Below are 21,515 nucleotides of genomic sequence, written 5' to 3' on the forward strand. Positions count from 1 at the left end.
ACCCAACATCCGAGTAACTTTTAAACTGCTACTTGGCTTCACATGTCCGAGGCATCAGAACCTGGGCAGAGCTGAAATTTTTCTACATACGTGTAAAGACCCTGTGATTACCTTTGCGCTGATGTATTTTTACAGAGTGAATAATTGATATTTGTTTGAATTCTGACTTCTTAAAGGTAGACTAATTTCCACAAGTTTTCCACAATCTCTTCAGATGGTTTAAAAAACCATGAAGAAGAGTATAAACCTCTTCCCTAAGGCCACATCACCCTGTCCTCCCAATGAGCAGATAGTAAACAGCGTTTAGGGTTCTAAGACTTTATCAGTGGTGGTTGCCACCGCCGCTGCTGGGCTTACAACAATTATGTAGCTGTCCCCTGAGCCAAGACTGCCATCTCTGTGAGAAGATAGCACTCTGTTCTGCTGATGGTTTCTGGGAAGAAGCTTGGAATTTATGTTCTTGGTTCAGGTGCCTAATAAACAAATAGACAAGACTCCTGACGTTACCAAAAATCAGTAAGTGAAGTTTTAAAAGAACACGTAAGGATCTTTTTAAAAAATTACCACCCCCTAATTTAAAAATAGCTAATTGTGGTTTTTGGGTTTTTTTTTTTTTTTTTTTTTTTTTTTGAGATAAATACATGTTTTGCTAGGATCACAGCTTCTGATTTGTTGCTGTTCTCACCAGAAACTTAAATTTTACTTTCAAATTTATGTCTGTAGATGCCAGCGATAAAGAGCAATTTAATCCAGTTGCTTCAAAAAATATCTGTGTTTTAAAATCACTTACCTTTCTGGAGATCAAATGCTTCCCTATTCACTTTTCCTTTTGTTCTAAGAGACAACATGAACAATAATTACTTGTAAAGAAAAGCATATGGAATATAATATTAATGATTTTCCCCCAGTTTGTGGTATGACTCATCCTAACGCGGTCCCTGAAGAGATGGGGTTTTGTTCTTTTCTTTGAAACTGGAAATCTAATTAATTGGTATTGGATTTCTGGAGTGCAGGCAAATGGAGGAAAGAACCGGACGGGATTGCTCTCGAAGCAGCCACCCGGGAGGGAAGGGACACTCAGAGAAAGATTACAGAGGCATCCTCGGACAGTCTCTCATCAGGGTTTTGCATTTGTAAAACTGTGCTATTAAGAAGATCATAGCTGTTTTATGGCATTTTTATCTTTGGGGGGGGTGAGGAAGAAAGGAAGAATGTTATTTTTATTGTTACTCTCTTAGGCCATATTCTTTATCTAAAAAGAATAACTTTAATGCTGAAAGTGCAGCAGAAAGAAGTAGAAGTCAAGGCATGAAGGAGAAATCTTTCTGTAGGCTGTGAAAATTAAATTTTATCATCCCTTTTTCTGATTTAAGAGTTCCATCTATAATAATGAGATTTCATAAGGTTTTGACCATATGAAACTCCAGGACATCCTTCTACTCTCGAGTTTACTGAAGGATATTTTTGTAACAGAATATATTTTTATGGCTAATGGATGCAAAATATAGAAAAGTAAATATAATTTGTGACCGCTGAGAAAACTGCCTAATTTAAAAATATTAAATAGTGTGTTTTGGTATAGTAATGCTGTACTTACAGAGGTATAAATATATCTAAGGATTTAAGCTTATTTATATCTGGCCCTTAAAAATAGCATACTAATTACTGAAAGGTTCCATCAGGATACCAGTATATGTCCGGTTATCATAATAATGCATCTCTCACTAGAGTCCTTTCCTTCCTCCTATTTAATGTCAAGGTTCAGCTGAACGTTGAACAGAACTAGTAATTACTTCATGAAAAGGACCCAAAAACAAAAATTCATGGCCAGTTTAATTTAGGTTTCATTTACATTGGTAAAGCCATACTTCTGCGTGTTTTCTATCATTTCGTATTATTGATTTTATTCTCTTTAATATTGAGAAATGATGAAAGCACAGATTCAATGCAGAATTGAATATTAGACAGATTAGTTGGAAAGGCATATAATGCAAACATTTAGTGAGGACAGGAGTGAAAAGCCCCAGGTTCTTTACCCTTTGTCTCTATTTCATATTTACTCTCTGAATAGTGAGAATTTCCCATTCCCTTAATTACACGAATGTATCGAATGTATCGTGTAAATATTGGAACATTCTCTTGCAAATAATCAGTAGACTCATTTAGAGTTTTTTTTTCAAAGCGTATGTTCCACTAATAGAATTTTCAAGTTGATCTCATGAAATTTGTGTTGTTTTCATTTTTAGTCAGGGATTCCTCGAATTGCAACTTAGACAAACTTTTTGCCAATGTTCCTTAGCTTAGCATTGGTTTTCAGAGGCCAGGCTGACATTTTCTCAGAGCCAGATGCCACATGTCCATTCCCACCGGTTTCCTTCGTAGGCTCTTGGTTCTGCCATCCACTTGCTTATCCTGCCGAGTCCAACTCAGATACAACGTACGTGAAGTATTTTCAGCTACGTCCAGCGATTTTTATCTCTTCTTTGAACTTTAAGTTATTTCCTTGCAATTATCCCTGCCTTACTCTCATTTAGTTCAATTGTAATTGTTTTACCCTCCCAGCTAGATTTAATCTCTCAGCTGACAAGGAATAGTCACTCCACTCGCACCACATGCACAGCGAGACATGGGACGCAGAGACAGAGAGACTGCTGAACAGATCCCATTGTTACTGAATGATTTCCTCATGGCAGCCACTCAGTCTCTGGGACTTCCTGTTAGCGGCTTTTCTCCTCTGAAAGATTTATCAGTTGAATGTGATAAAGAGAAAAAAAGGCATGTCTTACCATCACCAGTAATTTTTCAAGAGGATCATTGTTTTTATCCAAACACATGTTTTGTCAGATCTGAATTATCTCCTTTAAATTTCAGGCTCTTATCTTAAATTTCAGCTGATATGTACATTTCTAGAATAATTCTACATATTTTCTGCTAAGAGTTCAAAATTCAGTGTCTGAGCATGTTGCTAGAATAGTTAGGACACCCCAGCAGGAAAGTTTCTCAGTGTTTAGGAAAAACCTGCATGATTGGGTTGTTTTTTTTTTTTTTTAAAGATTTTATTTATTTATTTCACAGACAGAGATCACAAGTAGGCAGAGAGTGGGGGAAGCAGGCTCCCCACTGAGCAGAGAGCCTGATGTGGGGCTCAATCCCAGGACCCTGGGATCATGACCTGAGCCGAAGGCAGAGGCTTTAACCCACTGAGCCAACCAGGCACTCCATGATTGGGTTTTCTTATTGTTTTTTAAATTCTGCAAAATATTCAAGGATGAATTGAGGAAAATTTGGGTGTTCAGAATGACGAGCAGATCCTCAAAATGTGTAAACATCTCACAAGGTATATCCACTGTCTTTAAAAGGCTTGGAAACAGAATATCACAGATACTGTTATTTTGTATTTATTTTGCTCAAAAAATGGCATTATCATAGACCCCACAGAAAACAAGAATTTCTTACTGTTGTGAATGCAGAGTCTCATAGATCAAGTAGCCTGCTCTTTCCTAGCAGTCAGCAGTTGAGGCGGAATTGCCCTGTGATCAGTAAGTAGCTTGTGCTTCACGTCTCACTTTCCCCCAACATAAATCTGAATTCATCAGTCCATTCTTTAAAAAGAACAAAACTGCCAGCTTCAACAGTGGAAGAATGAGAGAACTGGAGACCTGAGAGAATACCAGATGCCCTGAAACTTACTGAGCAAGGCAGGGCAAGATGATTTCTTTTATTTCCTCAGGAAACCCTTTCCCTATATTTCTGACCCTGCCTATCTGTCCCATCCCCCCCCCCTTAGGGGGCTGTTTTGCCTAAAGTGGGGACTATATTCCTTTTTCCACCCACTGCCACCTTCAGTGGCCTCTTCCATATCTGGGATTACGTGCCCAACATGCATCTGGTCTGTTAGCCTCCAAATACTTAGTGAAAACCTGCTCTGAAACAGGGACGGTGCCCGTTGCGGCTGCAGGCACAGTGCCCCCTTCGTGAAACTTACCTTCCGATGGGGGATCGAGTACTATTTCCTGGACTGTGATTACTCCAGGTAGTGGGGAGGACTGCATACCTTCCTAGGAAGAGGTACCAGAATGTCATACAAAGAAAGCCTTTCTAGTCCTCAGACTCTGATAGATCCTCTCTGGGGAGGCTCTCTTCTCATGTACACCATTCCGGTTTGAGAATCCTGGCTGCTGCCACCGGAGGCTCCTGATGGGAGCACAGCGCTCCTGCCAACAGTGAGGAAGTGGAGCAAAGGCTGTGATTGCCTCTTTCTGTGGGCTCTCGGCACATCGCTCTCACATTGCCGCAACACGAAAGACAAAAAATGAATTAGAATACAGGAAGACCACATAAATATATAATATCCATTTTATGAGTTTTAAGATTTAATATTAATGAAACTCAGGATCCTTAGGCCCAAAGCCTGCTGGGACCTCCACAGTACCCAGCTGCTAAATTAGATGAACTTGCAGTTGATCGGGTCGGTTCTGTCCCTGGACTGGTGGGTAGGAAAGGGAGTGGAAACCTAAGAGAAATCTGTAGCCTTACAGAGTGAACCAGCAAAGGGTAGGGAAAAAAAAAAAAGGTATGTGCCCCAGTTTGCATGTACGTGGGGTATATTTGGCAATGAAAAAGATTCTAGGAAATTGGGGACGGCCTTGGGGGAGGGAGGTCATATGCAGTAATTGTCTGGAAAGCCTGAGGTGTATCCTGCCCCATTGAGGCTGAGGAATTGGGCTGAGATCTAGCCTTCAGAAAGAGCCAGGAGGTAAGGTACCCAGCCACCAGGAGTTAGGGAAGGCAGCAAGAAGAGAACTAAATGAAGACTGACAGATCCTCACGTATTTATTGAGTTGTAAAGGCTACCAGAAAAGTCATCTCTCTCTCTCTCTCTTTTAAAGATTTATTTATTTGTTTTAGGGGTGGGGAAGGGAAGAGGGAGAGAGAAAATCTCAAGCAGACTCTGTGCTGAGCGAGCATCCCAGTGTGGGGCTCCATCTCACAACCCTGAAATCACAGCCTGAGCTGACATCGAGAGTCAGAGGCCAGAGCGACTAAGCCGCCCAGGTGCCTCAAGTCCTGTCTCTCTTAATGGGAGGTCACGATTACTCAGATCTAAGGAGGTGAACCAAGAATATAGTAATTGGAAAAGCAGATACAGTCTCCTTATGATAAGCTCTGCAAAGAAGTTACTACACTTGGAACTCTACTACCCAAGGAAGAACTAACACACACAGATAGGCTAATAGTAAGTTGCATTTGTAAACTACTTTATAGTTTTTAGGGCATATTTTACCTGTCATCCAGTTTTCTCCTGTCAGTCCATCGTGTACAGAAGGCAGGTCCTCCATGACCTTAAAAAGTTGGAATGACTTCCTCTGGCTCGTACTTCTAAGTGGCTGAACTTAGACTTGAGCTCACACAGGTCATCTTCCCTTTCCCACTGAGTGTACACGTGGCAGTGCTCCATCATGGCAGTGGCAAGATTTGGAGGACCTGCATAATTCCTAATTATGTTCTAGGTTCTCGGGTACATGTGAAGTTTTCCAGATCTTCAGAATACTCTGTAAAATCTTTTTTACAAAAAAAAAAGGAGGAGGGACAGCCAAGTTTACCAAGGTCATGAAAGCAGGTTGATCCTGAGTACTAAATTGATTTACAGCTTTATTTGCATTTAATTACAATGCTAACATGCAGTGTAAACAAGGATATAATTTATTCAGATACAAATAATTGACACATTGTTTTTGTGTTGTTTTCTCGCAAGTTGACGCTATGTATCTGTTATGCTTTAAACTTTTTTTGATGTTCTTAAAATAATGAGTTTGCATATATGTCGATAACTGTGCACCTGTTTGTTCTCTGAGAATTATCCGTGATGGGGCACTGTCCCAGCACCCCCCCCACCCGCCGGGCCCGAATGCTGCCTTGGGACGTTGTAATGCGGGAGCACGTATTGTCTGTCTCCGTACTAGACAAAAGGGCAGCCACTGAACCCCTCCCGGTGCCTGAGAGAGTGCCTCTTCTCTCTGCCATTAATCGGTGAGCACCTTCTATGGGATAGGGACCCCTCTTTCAGGCTACTCCTGTGTTAGCATGGCAGGAGGTGGAGCAGTACAAGCGTCCAGAAGGGAGTTGTGAGAGCACGTCACGAGGGGGCAGCCATAGCAGGAGGGACTTCCCCTTCCTTCCTTCTTGAAATACCTGCAAATGTACCTCTGTTTATGCTCCTGAATCCTGAACAACAGACCTCTCGTTATCCCAGTCTGCGGAGTCCCCGGAGCAGAGACTAATTGTGCCGCAGCGTGTAACAGTTTGTAGTTGAGAAAAAAAAAAATGCTTGTCAGGGACTAGCACGAAACCACTAAACTCATTTTACCAACTGCCTGGGAGGGTCTCTGAGCCCCACATCCTGGAGGTGAAAAGGTGCTGTTGTGTTCCTTCCAGCAGCATCTCCCATTCGGCGGCGGTATAGACGGACTTGAAGTCTTCCAGTGCCCCGGCTGATTCCACCGGAGATCTCACAGATCATTACAGTGACAATGTTTCTGTGTCATTCTGTCCTTGAAGAAGCACAGCCATTTAATTCACACTTCTGTTTATTGCAGAAAAAGCAGCAGCCGCCAACGTAGACGAAGTGCAGAAGTCAGACGTGTCATCAACCGGGCAGGGCGTCATCGACAAGGATGCGCTGGGGCCGATGATGCTTGAGGTAGCGTACCCTCATTCTGGCTCTGCCTGCTACCCTGTCGTTGGTTGTCACGTTATTGTGTTCCCTTCTCAGGTGGATGGAATTTCAGCACAGTCTACACTTCGTTTTCACTCATAAAGCTTGAAGTACTGCTGACTTATGGAGCTTACTAGTACATACGTGCCTGGCTCCAGATTTCAGCCTACATACGTTTCCCAGTAATAACAGAGCATTGCCTGAGCTAGATTATAAATTGACAAAGTAAGCATTTGTTTTGGAAAATCATGCTCAGAAGTCCTATTAAATTCAGCAATAGAATTTTCATTTGAAATGTTCCCCCAATTCTTAGATTTTACATATGCCATGTATGGATGTCCATACAGGCAGGTTAAAATTCAAGGACCAGATGGAGGCTTATGTTTTTTATTTATGCTGCTTCAGACTAGTTTATCTCATAAAGATGAAAATGGCAATAATAGGCAGAGCTGTTCAGGTAGGCATCACAAGTGTAGTGGTTGGTCTTAACTCCCTGTTCTTTATTAACTTTGAGAAGTTTTATGACCAGACTCCTGTCTAGAATTTGTGAGGTCTCGTTTTCCTCTTTTATTAGCTAGTACAGTATTAAACACCAAGTGCTTTGCTGTACCTATTCCGAAATTAAAATTCAAGATGTAGGCTACAGGAAGATCAGGGGGAAAAATGTCGGTGAATATATAACAAGAAGCAGAGGAGACATAAATTATGTCAGATCTCAGGATAATTTACTCTGCTGATGATATGATGAGATTGAAAAGTACCGCGTGGCCGCAAGCTGGGCGGCATCGTCACGCAGAATCACTTACCTCATGGCAATAGCTGCCCATAGAGGAGAAAGTAGGATTTTTAAAGCAAAGATCACCAGTAATTGCCCCTTTTCTTTCAGTTGGTACATGTGATGATCTTTAATTTTAGAGAATCTGATTCTGTGAAAATTTATCCTACACTTGGAAGGTGGTGGGGGAGGGACCCAGAAAAAAATTAAAAATCGTCTGACCCAGTCTTTGTATTTAGAAATGACAAGATTCTTGACCCTGGCCCTGCTAGCCAAAAGACTTTAAATGACCCTGTGTTGTCCCTTGCTTATTCCTCTTGAGTCACTAGCTTGACAGTATCCAAGTACAATTTTCAGGGAAAAAGCAAAAACACACTTAACCTGATTTTCCAGAGTCAACAAGGAAAGCCAGAGTGCTACTTCCTGCTTGGTTCTAAGAAGCAGAAAACTCTAACCAGGTGGACTATTAGAATTAGATGAAAGTAGATAGGTTTCTGTGAAGAAATTTTTAATTATAAACAAAACTGATTTGAAAATTATGGTAATCTAAATTATTAGCTTATTAGGAAATTCCCAGATATCTGCATTGGTTCCCTATATGGGGGAAGATTACAGTAGGGTGGGAACTCCTGAAAAGATTACTGAGGCTTCTAAAAAGACATGTTTGGAGTAACCACAAGACTATGATTCAGGCCCTCTGAGAGCAAGTTCATTGATTATAGAAATCAGACTGCTGGGTATCAGTGGGCCTTCTCTCATAAAATCAGACCAGCATTTTTACTGTTTAAAAATAGTCTTCTGGGGCGCCTGGGTGGCTCAGTGGGCTAAAGCCTCTGCCTTCGGCTCAGGTCATGATCCCAGAGTCCTGGGATCGAGCCCCGCATCGGGCTCTCTGCTCAGCAGGGAGCCTGCTTCCCCCCCTCTCTCTGCCTGCCTCTCTGCCTACTTGTGATCTCTGTGTGTCAAATAAATAAATTTTTTAAAAAATAGTCTTCTGAGAATTCAGTGGCAAGGACTTCTGTGGCAGGACTTTGGTGCTGAATAGGTTAGAGGGTTAATGCTCAAATCTAGTGACTTAAGGTTTGAAGTCTTTATCCCTGTTTACATGGAATAATTTAAACAGGGAAAACTTGTTCTCGTTGAGCTGTTCCTAGGCATAGATGCACACTCATGCTTACATCATAGCATAGTGGTTGCTAGGCAACGAAACCAAATGTCAGTTTTTTTCATCAGAGCATATCACAGTGTGCTTTAAAAAACACGGTCTTATAAGATGAAACACTTTCATCTTTCAGTCATACTATGCTACAAATCAGTCTTTTTGTCATGGTACAAAGCAGTGGGGAGCTCTCTGCATTTTCAAAAGGGAGCTATAGGTAATATAATTATGAAAATCCCTGTGAATGTATATCTGAAGCAGTTTATTTGTTTTATTTTTTTAAAGATTTTATTTATTTATTTGACAGACCTCAGAAGTAGGCAGAGAGAGAGAGAGGAGGAAGCAGGCTCCCCGCTGAGCAGAGAGCCTGATGTGGGGCTCGATCCCAGGACCCTGGGACCATGACCCCAGCCGAAAGCAGAGGCTTTAACCCACTGAGCCACCCAGGCACCCCTGAAGCAGTTAGTTTAAAAAGACACGTGACACATAACTCATCAACTGACTTCCTTCCTTTCCCCCTTCACAGACATACACCTGCATGCGCTTACTCACACAAGGCTTTCAAGGGTTGCTGCCAACCTGTTGTGGAAGGCCATTTACATACAGTCTTGCTTTGCCCTGCACATCATTCACACCATTGGTAAAACCTGACAGAATATTTCAGAAAGACTTAAAATTGAATGGTGTTACTTTTTTTTTTTTTTTTTAAAGAGCTATTCACTAGTGCCTTATGGTCATTTCTAATTTGAGAGAACACTTAGTTTTGTGATGAAAATAGAATTAAAGATGGAATATATTCAAAGAAAGCTCACAAAATAGGAGCCTGTTAAGTAATAACTTAAGGAAAAAGCAAACTAGGATAAAAGTAAATACTTCGTGCCCCAGCCATACACACTGTCATGTCAATATGTACACATAACATTGATGTTAAAAACAGTAGTAAATACATAGCACAGGGAAGCTGTGTGACCCAAGCTGGATAGACCAGGAGGCCCTGTGTCAAGGTGTGCCTGATAAGTATCAAGCCTTCTGTAGTCTTTTTTTTTTTTTAAGATTTTATTTATTTATTTGATAAATAAAAGAGAGATCACAAGTAGGCAGAGCAGAAGGCAAGAGAGAGACAGAGGGGCGGGGCGGAGCAGACTCCCTACTGAGCAGAGATCATGACCTGAGCGGAAGGCAGAGGCTTAACCCACAGAGCCACCCAGGTGCCCCTAGCCTTCTGTAGTCTTGATCACTCACCTAATCTGTAAAACAGGGTTCTGACGAGCACAGACCCAAAAGGAAAAAGAGGAGTCACAAAGCGAACCTCGCCGAACTCTCAACTTCCATATCACCAAGGTGAACATGATAGGAAAAGATTTGGGGCCAACACTGAAGTAGAACTCCGCTGCAGAATAATCCCAAGCCGGAGCTTTTGAGTCCACCTGGATTCAGATTCCAGCTCTGCCACTGAGTCGGAAAAGCTTATGTAAACCACTGCCCCTCTTAGAGCCTCAGTTTCTTCCTCCTCTGTTAATTGAAGAAGGTAGCACATTCCTTCCAGAGTTGTAAATATTCAGATGACCCAATGTGTTTGGGCACAGTAAACATGCCCAGTAGTTACTCTCATTATCTTTATTTCCTGAAATGATCCTAGAGTCTTTCTGTCCTTCCCTAATCCAGATTGGAATGACAACAGGGAGGAGTGGGGCCAAGCCACATTCAGGAAAATGTTAATGTTATCTAGGCGGTTAGGGACCTGCATCTCCATGACTAGGGAGCAAGTCATAGAGAAGGGCACAGTTAGTTAACTTTGCAGTTCTCACTGTCAAAAACCAAAACCTCAAGTCCCCTTCCAGTCTTCAGACTCTACGGCTGACGTCTCAGCGTGCGGTCCCCGTTGCCGTTATCGGAGAGATGTTTATTTCCCAGATCCTTCCCCTAAACAATAAAGGATTGATGTTTGAGAACACCTGCAGTTCTTTTCATTTAAACCCTGGCAGCTTTAATGGTAGCAAAGTTTGGGGTTTTTAATCCTTAAACTGAAGGAAAATTATCGATGACCCTTTTCCTCCCATTGTGTTACATGAGAAACAGTAGAACATAATCGCATTGTACTGCATTGGTAACGTAAGCGTTGTCCTTGGCCAGGTGGAGTTCATCAGTATAATTTGGAAAATACAGATAAATGCCTGCACTTACATGGCAGTAGTTATCTCCTGGTAAAATAACAGAGTTAGTATTTGTCATTTATTTTGCGACAGGAAACCCTGATCTAGGCTCTTTCCCACTTACTAAGACAGAACAATTTCACCTCGTGAAATTGCTCATTGTTCCCCAAAACTAGGAGAGGGGCGAGAGAGAGAGATCTCTTTTTTGTCCATGTGTGAATTCCACCCTTTCCTTTAAGGGGATCATCCCTTCTTAAAAGCTGCATATGATTTTTCTCTTGTGTCCTTTCTAACACGGTTTGTGCCTTTTCTCGTAGGCCCTTGATGGGTTCTTCTTTGTAGTGAACCTGGAAGGCAACGTTGTATTTGTTTCAGAGAACGTGACACAATACCTAAGGTATAACCAAGAAGAGCTGATGAACAAAAGTGTATATAGCATCCTGCATGTTGGGGACCACACTGAATTTGTCAAAAACCTGCTGCCAAAGTCTATAGGTAAATGCTTGTCTGCTGCTCCCTCCTCCCCCATGGTTGGAGGGGGTCACATAGAACTGGGCGGTATGTCAGTTGGGGGTAAGGGTAACTGGTAACTAGTTCTTTAGAGAAGCTTGTATTAACTATTTAAGCTTCAAAGTCGTGGAGAAGAGGACATCTGCAAATAGTGATCTTGAATGAAAGATTGTTTTGATCCTCTATTTAAAGTACATGAAAATAGTTCAGATGGAAGGGACTCCTGCGGCAACTGCTTTCATGGGGTTTGTTTCAGTGTTTTTTAAGAGCGTGCCACACTGCCCCCCACTCTGTCCAGCGCCAGCCGCCTCTGATTGGGCTCATGCCCCATGGTTCTAAGAGGTAGAAGGTCATGAGAAGTTTGAGATTGGACTTGAGAAAAACAAAATTTTGAGCGCTGCTAATGAAGAGAGTCTGTGTGTGGGTGCGTCCAGTATCCTGAGGCCACGACGTTAAGTGACAAGTGGCACATGGAGGGTCAGATGCTGTCGGGCCGGCAGCCCTGATCGGGCTCTTCCATGTTCCAGATGCTTCGGTGGCTCTGCCTCCTTACCCACTCTCCCTGGTCCACAGCGCCGACTTCCTGTCTCTCTAAAGATGCTCTCCAAGGGTGTCTGGGAGTCGCGAGGGCCACGGTTTCAAGTGGGTGGTTCGCAGCGTGGGCCCACCTTCCTTGCTGCTCCAGAGTATTGCCGTTCCCACTTACTAAGTGGTTCTTTTTTTAATATTCTCACTTAGACTGATGATGCTAAGAACATCTTCACAGATAAAAGGAAGTGCATATTTTAGTACAGAATAAGGTCAAGTCCTGAGTTAGCAAGTATTTCTGTTCTTTTTTTTCAAACGGTTTCTATTAGCTGGTCTTATTGTTACCACAGTAAATAGGAGAAGGCCCTTTTTGAATTCCATAAGGGCTAGCTTTTCCTTGGTAGGATAACCCTTTCTTCAAAGTGACTGCAACAGTAAGACAAAATATATGAATATTCATGTGAGATTCTTTTATTATATTCTCTAGTAAATGAACAAGAAAATGGGATTTCTTCAAGTAACTAATACTTCAAATCTCTTCAGTAATTTGATGACTTCCTCAAAGGACCTGTACTTATTAATTCACTATTATTAATTCACTTGTCTAAAGAGCTCTTTTCCTGACTTTATACTGTACTTCTTTTATATTTTAAAAATTACTTATTAACCTAAATTAATAAGAACTCTTTTTTTCTTTCTTCTTTGATTTTTCTCTATGTAATATCCATTGTGTAAATAAGCTTTTAAGAATACTGATGGCGGAAGAAACTTCCCAAATGTCTGCACAGACATATAAAGCTAGCTATGGTTCCTCCTATGATTCTAAAACAGTTTCTTGCAGTTAACTTGATATTTCCTTTGTTCTTTCCAGGGTGTGTTTTCTTTTTTATTCCTTTGCAGCCCAGTGGCTATGGGCTTAGCATCGCATTCACCAGAGCACCTAGATATCCTTTTAAGTATTTTCCCATGAGTAAGCTTTGAGAGTGTGTTTCCTTATCTTACCACTGGCCCTTTTTTTTTTTCGATCCCCTCTTTCATTGTCCTACTGATTGTAATATTTTTTAGATAAAACATAAAGAACAGTAAAGAAAAGGATACCAAAAGGAGTATTAGGATGGTTCTGATTCCGGCTCTCCTTTTATTTCTCTTGATTGCTTTAACCCATTTACCCAAAAACGTGTCTTTCCTCTGTGTCGTTCTCTCTTTCTTGAATTGATGGATTTCTAAGGATTGACACTAAAGTAGAAGACATGTGACATAGCCTTTCCCTTAGTAAAAAATAAATGATATTAGCAGGGCCTCTGCAGGGAGTTTTCAGTTGACTTGAGGAAATGTACATGAAACAAAATAGAGTCATTCAGCAACAGCTGACTTACACAATACATACCAAAATTTCTGTAAAATCCTACGGAAGAAAGGTCTGGGAGAGGAGGAGATGATGAGATCTCGGCCTCAGAGCCAGGTACACTGGGCTGGGAGAAATAGTGGCAAATAAGGTGACAGGAGCACCAGCGTCCCTGTGGGACCAGGTGTGGAGGCTAGTGGGGGAGGCCTGTGCTGGCCGGTGTGAGGGATCTGGTTAGACGGGTAAGATGGGGCTGCTTAGTGAGATTTGGTCCATCAGTTCCAGTGGCCTTCGTATCCCTGACTACATCAAGTCTGCATCCTCTTAAAGAGCTTGATGCGTGTGGCACTTGGTGCCAGTTCCAGATTTTTGAGGAGGGATAACATATCTAAAGGGCATAAAATATCTAAAGTACAAGTAGGTTGAACCAGATTTCCAAGACACCAGAGTAAGGAAAATCCAAAATTGAAGAGCAGTGTTCTAATAATAGTTAACCAAGGCCTGATCTTGAACGAAGGAGTCAGGGTGAAGAGTAAGAGGGCTAAAAGTTATTTTGGAAATCCCAAGCATTTTTCCCAGCTTGTTTAACATCAGCATCATTTCGATAATTTGGCAGCAGCGAGCCTGGTATTGGTTTGTAATTGTCGGATTGCTTTTACCTCCCTCAGTGAATGGGGGATCCTGGTCTGGCGAACTTCCTAGGCGGAACAGCCATACCTTCAATTGTCGGATGCTGGTAAAACCTCTACCTGATTCGGAAGAGGAAGGTCACGATAACCAGGAAGCACACCAGAAATATGAAACTATGCAGTGCTTTGCTGTCTCTCAACCAAAGTCCATCAAAGAAGAAGGAGAAGGTAGGACAAAATCTGCAGGCTGTCTTACATGTCTGTGTGTTTATCCCTGGGCTGCTTTTTTCATACTTAATTATCTAAAATGAGTGGCCACACAAAGAAGAATTTAGACATGGTTTCTCCATTCTCTTTAACCTACTTAATTATTTTTTTTTTTAAGATTTTATTTATTTGACAGACAGAGATCACAAGTGGGCAGAGAGGCAGGCAGAGAGAGAGAGGAGGAAGCAGGCTCCCTGCTGAGCAGAGAGCCCAATGCGGGGCTCGATCCCAGGACACTGAGATCATGACCTGAGCCGAAGGCAGACGCTTTAACCCACTGAGCCACCCAGGTGCCCCTTAACCTACTTAATTCTTGTGATAAATTCGTCTTTTTTAAAGATTTTATGTATTTGTCAGAGAGAGTGCACACAAGCACAGGCAAGGGGGCAGGGGCAGGCAGAGGTAGAAGCTCTGGTAGAAGCAGGCTCCCCGCTGAGCTGGGAGCCTGACGTGGGATTTGATCCCAGGACCATGGGGTCATGACCTAAGCCGAAGGCAGACCCCCAACTGACTGAGCCACCCAGGTATCCCTTAAGTTCGATTTTTAAGTCTTTAGAACAGCACCGTCCAGTAGAATGTTCTGCAGTCATAGCACTATTGTGCATCATCTGTGTCCAGCGCAGGCCCCACTAGCTACACGTGCCTACTGAGCACTTGCAATTTCAGTAAGGCCACTGGGGGACTGAATTTTGTATTTTGTTAAGTTTACATTTACCTAGCCACTAGTGGCAGCCCTGCTAGAGAAGCTCTGGTAATAGTTAAGCTTCCCGGGGATCCGAGGCTCCTCTGGATTGTCTTCTGCAAGCAGCGAGCCACAGACCTAGAAAAATGTGCAAGTACAAACAGTATTTTTCATATACTTTCTGGGGGTTCATGGATTCCATACAGCTGATCGTGGATGCAGGGTCCAGAATGCAGTGTACTAGAATGATCCATAAGAGAGGATAGAGATGGGAGTGACTGAGGGAGAGGATTTCAAGCTCTTGAGTTCTTAGTCCCTTCCCCTTAAAGCACGCGGCTGTAGCATCCACCCAGATGCCCTCCAAGCAAGCCATTCTGTGCCGCAGAGGTGCACTCGGGGGTGAGAACCTAACAGGCTTTATCATCAGACACGCCAGCTCCTCATTCAGCCACTTCCCAACTCTGGCTTTGGGCCAGTCTTTTGACCTCTCTGAGCATCAGTTTCCTCTCTTCTCTCATCAAGTGAGGTCAACAATGCCAGGATCAGAGTAAGGATTAAATGAATACTCCTGAACCATGATCAGCATTAAATAGTCCAGAACATCCCCAACTTCGGATGGTTTGACTTACTATTTTTTTGATATTAGGACTGTGCAAAAGCCATACACAGTCAGTAAGAAACCATACTTCAAATTTGTAAATTCAACTCTTTCCCTGGGCTAGCGATATGCGTACAGTCCTCTCTCAGGATGCTGGGCAGCGACAGTGAGCCACAGCGGAAGCCACACTTCTGACAGTTCTGTACCCGTTGTGTCATTCGCCTTCAGTGTTGTGTCTGGTAAATTACATGAGATAGTCAGCACTTCATGAAAACACAGGCTTTGTGTGAGATGATGTTGCCCAACTGTAGACTAGTGTGTCTGAGCACATTTAAGATGGCCGTGGCTAAGTTATGATGTTTGGTAGGTTAGGTGTAGTAAATGCATTTTCACCTTACAGTATTTTCTTCTGAAAATAGGTTTGTCAAGGGGGGCACGTGGGTGGCTCCACCAGTTGAACATCTGACTCTTGCTTTCAGTTCAGGTCATGATCTCAGGGTCTTGGGATCAAGCCCCTCGTCGGGCTCCACACTCAGCAGCGAGTCTGCTTGTCTCTTCCTCCCTCTGCCCCTGTCCCTGCTTTTTTGCACTCTCGCTCTCTTTCTCTCTTTCTCGCTCGCTCTCTCAAATAAGTAAATCTTTAAAAAAAAAAAAATAGGTTTATCAGGATGTAACTCCATTGTAAGTTGAGGAAGATCTGTAGTTCATTCTTTTTTTTAAAGACTGTGAAAGTAATTTGTAATTTAAATTTTATTGAAAAGTAATGGAGCTCTCATAGATGACATAATTTTTCAAAATTAAGTTTTTACGTAAGTATGCAATGTTGAGGGATATTTTTTTCTTTTTATGCAACAGACTAAGTGCTGCCAATTCACCCATCTAGGATGCCATTCCAAAGTGGAAAAAAAAAAGATATAGCTGATCTAATTTGTGGTTTTGTGCTATATATTTAAACATTTTTGTACATTTAAAGTCTGGTTCTCAATGTTAACATAGTATGGCTGAGGGGGATTTCTGAGCCATCGTGTGCTCAGGTTTGAATCCTGGCTTCACCAGCTTTGTACACTGTTGGGCAACTTACTGAAACTCTGTGCTATGGTTTCCTCCTGTGTTAAATGGAGAGAACACCAGTACCTGCCTCATAGAGCTGGCACAAGGACGAAACGAACCGGTAGTCTCTAAAGCAGCTAAAAAAGATGACTGCCTCATAGTGTGTGCTCAGAAATTTAGCTTTTTATTATGCTGAGAATTAGGATTACATTTATATTTGGGATACTCACTATTCCTGGGTATATTTAAAGAACTCCTTCCCCAGATTTCAAGACGAGCAATCATAAATCAAGGACATTAAGATATGAAGACTGTTTTTTTACCTTTTCCCCAGCATTTTGAAATTGAAAGAGCTACACAGTGTGCCCTGCATGTTACAAAGATAAATAAAACATTTCCCTGTTCTCTAGAAGTGAACACGGATGAATAAAACAATGTCAGTGGGTAAGGAATGAAGGCTCAGCATTGGCTCTGTGAAAAGCCAGCCGGGGCCGAGATTCTGACCGGTAGCACGGCCGCTCCGGCACATGCTGCACTTTCCAGGATTTGTTCTCCGAGGTCACCTCCAGGCTCGGTTTACATTCTTGGTTTGAAAGCGCATGTTGCCGTTCTGGGGGCAGCCGCATCGTTGGGTAGAGGGGATGTCTAGTGTTCCGGTAGCATAGTGAGCCAAACACTCAAAAACCAAATGCTTGACAGAGCAGAGTATGGAATTTGAGTTTTCATCTTCTGTGTACTGATGTTGAAATGAGCTTCTTGTCGAGGTCCGCCACGCTCCACCGCCGTCCCTGGGAAGGCGGTTGCAGATCATGGAGCCGCTGTGGTGGGTGGACTTCGGCCACATGTGTCCGTGGCTTCAGCGGTCTTCCCCGACCTCCCCCAGCTCATTGTGCACAGCACGCCCTTGCCTGTCCCCCAGCTCTTCCCACTCAGGCGGGGAGAGGGCGAAGCTGGGGAGGAGCAGGGTGCACAGTATTGGGTCATCCCTCCCACGCTGATTGGCAATAATACACTTGAGTTTGTGTGACTCGCTGAAAAGGCCTAATGTGGTAACCATGAATGTATGTGATTGAAGATTTGCAGTCCTGCTTGATTTGTGTGGCAAGAAGAGTTCCCATGAAGGAGAGACCAGTTCTTCCCTCATCGGAAAGTTTTACTACTCGCCAAGATCTCCAAGGTACATTTTCTCTCCAAAGCAATCATTTGAGAATATCGACCTATTCGTAAGGCAGGGGCTCTGTTCAGGAGATAAGGAAGAAGCTGGGAATGGTGACGGGCGCTAGGGCAGAAGCCTCGAGGCGCCGCAGAAAGGAGAGGGAGGGACACTTCTTTTCACTGTCTGCCCTTGTGGTCCATGTACTTGTGCTGCCTATGCTAAAGAAAGACGTTTTTCTCTTGTAAAATGCTAATCACTTCCATACACAGAGATGAGTGTGTAGGTGTAATGCTTGCTGTCATTTCATAGGCAAGATCACTTCACTGGACACAAGCACCATGAGGGCAGCCATGAAACCAGGCTGGGAGGACCTGGTGAGAAGGTGCATTCAGAAGTTCCACGCGCAGCACGAAGGGGAGGCTGTGTCCTATGCTAAGAGGCATCATCATGAAGGTAAGCGTCCCCACGTGCTACTCCTCTCGCAGTTGACATTGCTGTATGACTGCTTCCTGCGGGAGCTTTCTCTGAAACCGTGAGCCTGAAATTCACCTCAGGAAACTTGGATCTGTTGACTTTTTATGTTTAGATATGGTTGCATCGTCTGGCCCAGAAAATGTCTCCATCTAAATTTAAGGAGCGCCTGGGTGGCTCAGAGGGTTAAGCCTCTGCCTTCAGCTCAGGTCATGGTTTCAGGGTCCTGGAATCGAGCCCCCCACATCAGGCTCTCTGCTCAGTGGGGGCCTGCTTCCCCTTGTCTCTGTGTTTGCCTCGCTGCCTACTTGTGATCTCTCTCTCTCTGTGTCAAATAAATAAATAAAATCTTAAAAAAAAAAGGAAAATTTAATAGAACCTGTAGGACAGAAGAATGAGATAAATCAGAGATCATTTCATAAAAACAGAAGAAAGGGAAGGAAAGAGATCATTTTTTCTGATCCTAGGGCTTCTGTATATAAATAAGACTATATAATAAGGGACCACTTAATATCAAAAGAAATCTCTGAATCATAAGGAAGATCTGGAAATAAGAATGAAATGAAATTTGCAAGAGCAGCTGAATTCCTAGTAGAGGTGACAGTGAGATCCTGGGCTCACTTTCCAGATGAGGACCCCTGAAGATGTTTCTAGGAGGCCCAAAGAAATGAAGTCACTTGTCTTTGAGGTCACAGGACAGCTAGATTGACAGTTAATTAGCAACATGACTAGAACTAAACCCAGGATTTCGAAGTCCTACAGCAGTAATAATAGCAGCCCTCCTGGGCACGTGGTCTTTGTGCAGTTATCTTCCTTCCTTACACTGTCTTGTGGACCCTCAGCACAACTGTGAGGTAGGTGTTAGGACTCGAGCTGGAGATGGGGACCTCGAAGCAGATGAAATGACTGGCTTGTCGGTGCTGGAGCCTAACTTGCCGTCCCTCTGCTGTGCAGTCCCTCTGCTCTGCTGCTCCTGGAGCTCTTCACACTCAATCACATTTCCTCAAATGCCTTCTGGTTTCTTGTTCTGTCTGTGAGAACGAAGAAAAACTGCCTTTCCCTGGCCCTTATTCAGAACTAAGTGGGGGAAGGAGACACTTCTCCTGGTCTTTCGGTCCTCCTCTCGTGCACACTGCGTGTCCTGGCAGGGGGCACCTGGGTAGGAGGCCTGGATTACAAGGGAGGGGCCATGAGGCCTGGACCAGTGGGGCCCAGCAGAGTTTGCTGGTAACTTGGTTTGACAGATTGTCGCATTTTGGCAGAAAAAAAGTCCTAACTCCCCAATTGAAGTCAGAGTTTTAGGTTGTCCTCCTCCATTTAATGTGCATCTGTGACCTTAGCATTTTACCAGTAGTGTTTGTATGCTTACACTCTGTGCTTTAAGGTTGCTTACGGAAAAGTACAAATCATAGTAGATGACCTCTCTCCCCATCCTCTTATGTTTGTCTCATCTTATTCCTCTTTTTCATCTTCTTTATCCTTCTTAGAAGTAAGTACATAATCCAGCAATTTATGCCTTTCAGCATCTTTCTCTAAGTTGGAAAGAATGAGGAAGTAAAGATTCTATATTTGGCAGAAATCAGTATTTAACCTACTATTTCACTAGATCTGGTTTAAAATTTAAAAAATAGTAACAGTGGGGGCACCTGGGCAGCTCCGTTGGTTAAGCCTCTGACTCTTGTTTTTGGCTCAGGTCATGATCTCCAGGGTGGTGAGATTGAGCCCCAAGCCCAGCTCCAAGCTCTGCTGGACGTGGAGCCTGCTTGAGATTCTCTCTCCCTCTCCCCCTCCCCACCTCCCTCTCTCTCTCACTCAGGCGCATGCTCTCTCTCTCTCTTAAATAAATCTTTCCCAAAAAATAGTAACAACAGGGGGCACCTAGGCATCTCCGTTTATTAAGCATCTGACTCCAAGGTCCTGATCTCAGGTTTGTGAGATCAAGGCCCAAGCTCAGCGAGGAGTCGCTTCTCCCTCTCCCTCCCTTTCCCACCACTTGGGCCCTCTGTCTCACTCAAATAAGTAAATAAAAATTCTTGTAAAAATAATAAAATAAACAGTAAGAATAAGAAATCACCATGAGCAAACACATTCAGTGTCCTTGAGCCCTGGGTAACAGTGCCCTCCACTCAACTCTGTGGTCTCCCGATTCCTTACAGAAGAGTTTGTAGAAATGTACCAGGCACTGTGGTAGGCTTAAACAGGCGGGGAAACTACAAAACATATGAAATACCCTGCATCCAAACATATGAAGTAGGTAAGATCGAAGGTAATCAATCACATTGAGTAAAAATCTACAAGTCTGTGTTTAAATGGAAGAGCTTCCTAAATGAATTCAGGTGCATGCTTAACCATGTCTAATTAAGTAGAGATGTTTGGTGTAGACCAGATGGAAATAGAAAATCTTAAGGGATCACAGATGAAATTCCAAAATTGTTAAGTTTTTCAAAATAGGAATCCTATTATAAATATTGTATTTATTCTGCCTTATAGGAACCTACTCACTGCAAAAAGCAAACTACACATACGCACAGTAATTCATTTCCAGGACCGCCACTCCTGAGTAATTTCATGCAACACTTGGTGGCAGAAATACCTAAGCACTGAATGTAACTGAAACTGCGGAGGGGGTTTCATTAGGGAAATTGCTCAAAGTGAACTTTTACCAAGAAAAACCCAAATCCATACTGTGTGTCAGCGACTCCCGCCCTCACTCCCTTGTGGCAATTTTGTAGAGTCATGAATGTGCTCGATCTGGCTATTCATGGGGCTAGCTCTTCAACTTACAGAATTTGTTTAGAGGATTATGTGATAAAAACATGGTAGTTTTCTTAAAATTGCTTAAGCGGGTTACCAGATTATATGTCTACTTTTTTTCTGAATCGAGATGGTCTTTTTTTTTTTAAGTTCTTTTTTAATAGGCAGTATTTAGTTGTTTTAAAAGATAAATCTGAAATTTTACTTTAAGAGACATTATTTTAACCTAGTTGATTTGTTATATTTTCTTCTCTTGCCTTGAAAATGGAAACACCAGATTCTTTATTCAGAAATTAAACTAATTGTAGTTTTATTGTTTCAGTTTTCTATTTAGCCTTTTTCTCTTCTGAATAGACTTTTCTGACTGTTTATCTCTTACTTCCTGTTGTCCCATCCACAGAAATAATACTCCTTACACACTGAGAAGCAGAGTGGAGGATAGTATTATGAGATGATGAACAGTAATAACTTGAAGATGAATATTCGGAGAATATAATGTCATAAATTTTACTGTAATATTTTTATTAGTTTAAAAGGAAATTAAAGGCAAATTATAATCTTTAAAGATATTATGTTTATGCATTGTATTGTTTTCTGGTATTTTAAACATACCATTGCAAAGCTAGTTTTAAGCCAACAAATGGTTTACACTCTTTTTTACCATGGTACTGAAGATTTTAAAAAGAACATAGTTCGAGGGTCCAAGCCATATTTAAAAAAAAA

At 42.5% G+C, this 21,515-nt stretch overlaps 1 protein-coding gene across 10 annotated transcripts in view; it reads left to right on the forward strand.

Annotated features, from left to right (window-relative positions):
* Positions 1–21,515, forward strand: part of NCOA2 (nuclear receptor coactivator 2) — a 294,611-nt gene that overhangs the window by 228,274 nt on the left and 44,822 nt on the right. For all 10 annotated transcript variants that reach the window (XM_045998826.1, XM_045998843.1, XM_045998790.1 and 7 more), the window contains 5 exons: positions 6,597–6,700; positions 11,120–11,297; positions 13,854–14,042; positions 17,487–17,588; positions 17,877–18,020. In XM_045998826.1, coding sequence (XP_045854782.1) covers positions 6,597–6,700; positions 11,120–11,297; positions 13,854–14,042; positions 17,487–17,588; positions 17,877–18,020 — 717 coding nt within the window. The remainder of the gene's footprint in view (positions 1–6,596; positions 6,701–11,119; positions 11,298–13,853; positions 14,043–17,486; positions 17,589–17,876; positions 18,021–21,515) is intronic.

The sequence above is a fragment of the Meles meles genome, chromosome 1 (genome assembly GCF_922984935.1).
Source record: "Meles meles chromosome 1, mMelMel3.1 paternal haplotype, whole genome shotgun sequence".
NCBI lineage: Eukaryota > Metazoa > Chordata > Mammalia > Carnivora > Mustelidae > Meles > Meles meles.